The sequence below is a fragment of the Lolium rigidum genome, chromosome 3 (genome assembly GCF_022539505.1).
Source record: "Lolium rigidum isolate FL_2022 chromosome 3, APGP_CSIRO_Lrig_0.1, whole genome shotgun sequence".
NCBI lineage: Eukaryota > Viridiplantae > Streptophyta > Magnoliopsida > Poales > Poaceae > Lolium > Lolium rigidum.
This window is the reverse complement of record NC_061510.1, coordinates 355,391,690-355,397,775: the sequence shown is the minus strand read 5'-3', so window position 1 is coordinate 355,397,775 and position 6,086 is coordinate 355,391,690. Positions and strand designations below refer to the sequence as shown.

General features: G+C 51.4%; 1 protein-coding gene across 1 annotated transcript; it reads right to left on the bottom strand.

Moving 5' to 3' along the window:
* Nucleotides 1-1,247: 1,247 nt before the first annotated feature.
* Nucleotides 1,248-5,539, bottom strand: LOC124697251 (receptor protein kinase TMK1-like). The gene is made up of 2 exons (XM_047229871.1): nucleotides 3,172-5,539; nucleotides 1,248-2,077 (listed from the first exon to the last, which is right to left on the bottom strand). Exons 1-2 carry the CDS (start codon nucleotides 5,537-5,539, stop codon nucleotides 1,548-1,550), a joined length of 2,898 nt encoding a protein of 965 aa, XP_047085827.1. The 3' UTR covers nucleotides 1,248-1,547.
* Nucleotides 5,540-6,086: the final 547 nt, after the last annotated feature.

Here is a 6,086-nt window from a genome sequence, read left to right as displayed (position 1 = left end):
CAGAGTGTTTTGTTGTTTTGTAGGTCTACTGCATGGCTACATGCGTCTATTATAAAAATATGCGAACTGAGCGTTGCTAGGTAGCAATTGGTTGATAGAACCGGTCCATAAAGGTTTAACTCCCAGATTTAGTATTGGTGTTCGCATTTATATATGCATATAAAGAGTGAAACAAAACGTTTGTGTTAACCGTCCCATAAACGTTTAAGTTCCTCAGAGTTGCTCATAAAGGAAGGGTTTGCGTATGTACATACGTATTTGTGAGTTGTTCATTTTCTAAGAAACATACATTTCAATATGTCAAAAAATGTAAAAAAAAAATGTGGGTGTACGTCCGGCCATTCTACGTTCGCAAACAAAGTTTTAAAAAAACATTTTATGTGGCCCATATAAAAATATGCTAAAATATTTTTGAGGAATATAATATTTTTTACACAAGCCATGAAAAATATTCCATCCGATCTATAATAACTTTTTTTTGGCGAAACTTTTTGTGTGAACATAAAGTATCTGGATCGATGTCTACCCAGATTTATTTTTCTGGAAATAGTAGACGTTTGGGAAATGCAAGTGGATTTTCCGGTTCCGTCCAGCCTCGCGCCTACTGTACATGAACTGGACTGCACCTTGGCCAGAATATTATCAGCACCAGTTCCGATTGGCCCTTCAAAAATCTGATGGAACAGGGCCATGCACGCACATGACATGCACTCGTGTCACGATCAGCACAACTGGATCTCATTATTCATACAGTACGTAAGAATGAGACTGGACTGGAGTCGCATCAGTTGATCACTCTGCCTCTTTGTTCTCATCTCAGTTGTAGGCATTAGTTTAGCGGCGCAATCGCTGTCCGAATACTCCTGTCGCGGCCGAGGCAGGTCAGTAGTAACATGAGTTGTGCTTTGCCCCATCGCACGATCTGAAATCTAGAGCTACCAACTGCAAGACTGGGATGCTCACTCTGGTTACTCAAGTCAGCGTTCGTGGCTGCAGCCGGCAGCCGCACCTGACCGACTTCAGGTACCATACGTACTAGTACTAGTTTATTTTCATACTGAAGCTCTTCCAAAATCTCCAACCTGGCGACACACATGACAGGGTGTAACGCCTATCCGCCCCGCAATTACAGGCGTATAATTGAGGCAGCCTGGAAGGCCCATCATAGTCTCCAGCCAAGATCTAACAAAAAGTTTCCAGCAAAGAAATATATTGGGCAACAACGACCACAGCTGACCCAGTGGAGCTGCTAGAGATAACAGGGATCAATTTAATCATGGAGCAGATCAATGTTGAGTACAAGCCAACAAACCCTAACAATCCTCTACTTTAAGCTTAGCTAACAATAGAAAAACAGAACAGTTAGTCGCAAACTTCCAGGCAATTCTGAGTGATGATGATCATACATGATCGAAGGACAGCCAGCTACATGGCAGCACAAAGACAATTCAATGAACATGAAAAGCAGGAGGGGGCCAAGAGACTAAAAGAATGAACAGAAGGATCATCTGAGACGCGGAGCTTCTAGTTTCACAGGCAGTCCAGGACTATCTTCCATCGGCAGAGGTGAACGAATCTGCAAAGCCTGGAGGCCGAGTTGGGATGCTTGTCTGGGTGTTGTCCAAGCTCGCGAGGAACGATGAGGTCGCGCCGTCGAAATGGCTGCTGTCCTCGAAGGCCTGCCATTTCTTCAATGCTTGAGGCAGCGTCATGTCCAGGTCGATACCGTAGCTGTCGTCTGAGTCAGGATCTGTAGGTTTCCATACATCGGAAAGAGTAGAGAGCACATTGACGGCATGACCCATATCAGGCCTCTGTTGTGGTTCCCTAGCACAGCAGTGACCAGCCAGCTGCGCGACGGTGCTAACGCTGGCAAAGGTCTCCTCGTCAAGGTCAATAGTCATGTCAATTGCTTTCCGGAAAGTGTCTGGGTTCAGCTGCATTCGCCGGAACCATGTAACTAGGTGCATGCTATCCTCAGGCTGCGTGTCATCAAGCGCCCTCCGTCCGGTGACCAGCTCCATCAAAATGACACCAAAGCTGAAGACATCAGCTTTTGTGGTTACTCGTCCAGTGACTGCACAAAAATGTGAGCATTAGAGCTACAGCAATATTGCAAGTGCCAGTAATGATTAACAAAATCCTAATAAATCTGCATCTTCACTCAGATCACTAATTAAGATAATGCAGTAAAGATAATGGTAAAGCTTTGCACTTAGATTATTGTATCTCCCAATGGGAAGATCCTGCACAAGGCTAGCTGCCATCCAGAGGTAAAAGTGAAGATCTGTCCATATTCTGCGGCAAGCGGAGGTTTTATATTTGAAGAGAGAAAACTGGGAAGATGCTGCACACAACTAGCTGCCAGTTTAGAGGTAAAAGTGAAGATTCATGTTCTCGGGCTATTGGATGCCTTTATATTTGAAGGGGGGAAAGTGGCTCATCTGGTAAAGGATATCTTCTCAAGAATATAATTGTTAATGTTGGTGTCCAGATACGTATCATATTTTTTCACTGTAATACTAATGTTTGTACTTTGAGTAAACAGAACAGTTCACTAAGAACAGTTGCCCGAATAAAAGAACAGTTAATTCAACCACATACTAAACCATTTGGAGAGGAAAAAAGGAAGAATAAAAGAACAGTTAATTCAACCACACATTAAACCATTTGGAGAGGAAAAAAAAGGCTGTTAACTTCTGATGAAATGGACACAAGCTCATCAGAGTTGATCACTAAATTGATTGTCCAAATACCTCAGATATGTGTTTTGCTAGCAATTTTCAATATTTTTCTTAAATCAGATACTACTTCACCTCAATATTCTTCCCTAGTAGACTCTTCAAATATTTGTAGAACCTAAGTACCACTTGTAAAACGAAACTACCCCATACGAGAATAAAACAGCAGGCCAAAGATCAGTCCAAATACCAAATTATGCAATGATATTGTTTTAGGTATGACATAGTTTAAATGTATTGTGATTGTTAACTGAATTGTACACCAAAATATACATAGGATAGTTACCTCTTGTAAAACGAAACTAATCAATTTTATATGAGAATAAAATGGCAGCCGAAAGACTATGCAATGATATTATTTTGGGTATGATATAGTTTGTGTTCTGATTGTTAACTGAACTGTACACCAACAAATATATAGGATAGTTACCTGCATACTCCGGGGCAAGGTATCCGAAAGTGCCAGCAAGTCTTGTCTCCACTGATACACACTTCCCATCAGACGGTGCAAGCCGCACCAATCCAAAGTCAGCCACCTTTGCCTTCATGTCATCACCCAGAAGTATATTTGATGGTTTCAAGTCTCTGTGGATGAAGGTTTGCTGCGCAAGGCTGTGCAGGTACTCTACACCTCTTGCAACATCAAGGGCAATGCTCAGTCGCTTCTTCCATTCCAAGGGCGGTGAATTGTGTTCTTTCCACTCAAACAGGTGTTGGCTGACTGGCCCCTGTGGCATGTACTCATACACAAGAATCCTCTCATTACCATCAAGGCAATATCCAAGCAGCGACACCAGGTTCCGATGACGGACCTTGGTCAGCACAGATATCTCTGATTTGAACTCATTCAGCCCCTTGTTGCCCATAACACCAGACTCCATTCGCTTGACAGCGATTTTTGTGCCATCGTGAAGCTCGCCCTTGTAGACAGTGCCAAACCCACCACGACCAAGGATGTTCTCCTGGCTGAAGTTGTTGGTGACGTTACGGAGGACCTGGATCGAAATGACCATATTCCCAGCCTCAACAACATGGATGTCCCTTGGGCCGTTGCTCGCCTGGCTCTGTGCCTCATTTGAGGCCGTACCACCATTGGAATTTCGCCCGGCAACTGTGATTTTGACCATGTCAGGATCTGACCCCGAGTGCCGGGGATGGATGACCATAGCATGCGGGCTCTGCACCCTTCCAGAAGGCTTCTGCTTCCTCTTGTAGCAATAGAATCCCAACGCAGCAATGAGGCCTAGTCCAGCAATAGCTCCAAAGACAGACCCAACAATGACGCCGGCAGAATGCGAAGAGGAGCCCCCACCACTACTGCTTCCACCACTTCCACCCCCAGGCGCAGTGCCGTTGCTGTGACCATCTGACCCAGGTGTCGGCGCAGGGGGATCCTTGCCAATGTTGGGGTTACCATCAGTGTTGACCAGCACATTGCTGCGGAACGGAGGAAGCTGCCCGTAGAGATTGTTGTTTGACAGATCAACCGACTTGAGCGCGGGCAAGGCGGCAAGCTCCTTGGGAATGGTGCCAGTAATGTTGTTCTTCGAAAGGATGAGGGTCTGGAGCGTGGAAATCTTGGCGATAGACGGCGAGATGGTCCCGTTGAGCCCCTTGCTGCCCAAATTGAGCAATGTGATGCTCCCAGTACTATCACACTCGACGCCGAGGTAACCAGCGCAGGGGTCATTCCCCTTCCAGCCATCTGCGAGCTTGTAGGGGTACATGAACCCAGCCGCCACGTCGAGCAGCAGGTTGACGCGGGGATCGCAGGGCTTTCCGGGATCCTGCAGGCAGAAGCTCTGGTTGTCCGCCATGTCGAGCGCCACCTGCTTAGTGTCGAACGCGGGCCTCGGCCCCTGCAGCATGTTGTTGGTGAGATTCAGGATGGTGAGGGACTTGAGGTCGATGAGGCTCTGCGGAACCGTGCCGGTGAGGTCGTTGTCGCGCAGCTTGAGATCGACGAGGCTGGTGAGGGCGGAGAAGTCCGGCAGGGGCCCGGAGAAGCGGTTGGAGTGCAGCCAGAGCTGGCTGGCCTTGGCGATGGTGGCGAGGAAGGTGACGGGCCCGCTGAAGCCGCCGCGGATCTGGCTGTTGAGCCAGAGCACCTGGAGCTGGGGGGCTGTCCCGAGGGATGGCGGGACCGGTCCGGACATGAGGTTCATGGCCAGGTTGAGCCGCTCCAGGGAGGGCAGGGCGCCGAGGAAGTCCGGGAGGGTGCCGGTGACGTTGGCGCTGTTGGCGGAGAAGTTGGAGAGGGCGACGCAGCGCGCGAGCTCGGGGTGGAGGGTCCACGGGTCGAGCGGGTTGTGGTCGATGGAGAAGTCGGTTAGGGAGACGAGGCCGTCGAAGAAGCCGTCGGGGAGGGAGGTGAAGCCGTTGTCGTTGAGGAGGAGGTGCTGGAGGGAGGAGAGGCCGGCGAGGGTCGGGAGCGGGCCGGTGAGGGCGTTGCCGAAGACCTCGAGGCGGGTTAGGGCCGTGAGGTTGCGCACCTCGGCCGCCAGCGTCCCCGTGAGGCGGCGCTTGCCGACCTGGATGTCGGTGACGCGGCCGTCGGCGTCGCAGCCCACGCCGTCCCAGGGCTTCGGGGAGCAGGGGTCCGGGGTGTTCCAGGAGAGGGCCTTGTCCGCGCCTAGCGCCTTGGCGACCGCCCGCATCGCCTCCGCGTCCTGCGGCGTGGCCGCCGTCGCCGCCGCCGCGGCGCCGACGGCCGCCAGGAGGAGGGATAGGGCTAGGAGGAGGGCGGCGGGGCGGGCGGGCCGCCGCCGCCGCGCGGTGGATACGGTGGGGGACTGCATTGCGGTGCTGGGGAGATGCGGAAGGAAGGGGGAAGAGAGAGAGAGAGAGAGGAGTAAGTTTGGGGTTGGAGGCAGAGATTTAAGTGAAGAGAGAGAAGAGCACATGGGCGAGACGAGGCCGGTGGCACATGCGCGGGGCCCACCTTTGTGGAGCGCCGATTTAGGGTTACTGATGCGCGGAATGACGGTGCTGCCCCCCGGTTCGAGCCCGGTGTCCAGTTCCGTGGACGACCCGCCAAGGTGACTGGCGCGTGGGGCCACGGGGCTAGGATGGGAAACCCGGAATCCCGCAGGGAAAAGCGGGTTGGATGCGCGTCGTCTGTGCTGTAGCAGAGCTGGAGGCGGGCCCCGCACCGCAGCGTCACAGGTTTTCTGTTTCTTGTCTGGGGCTGGGAAGAGAGAATCCGAGACGGCTCTCCCAGCCGTGTCGAGCGTAGTTGTAGAGCAGGGGCCCACGCCGTCAGCGAGCGTCCCGCGGTGACCTGCTGCGCGTACGCTGGCCGCCGCGGTGCCGCGTCCGGGCAGTGAATGCATGCGGGCGGGCGGG

Coding starts and splice junctions, on each gene's coding strand:
- LOC124697251 (XM_047229871.1), bottom strand. CDS start 5,539: ATGCAGTCCCCCACCGTATCCACCGCGCGGCGGCGGCGGCCCGCCCGC. Junction 2,078..3,171: donor CCTTGCCCCGGAGTATGCAG/GTAACTATCCTA, acceptor ATTTTTGTGCAG/TCACTGGACGAGTAACCACA.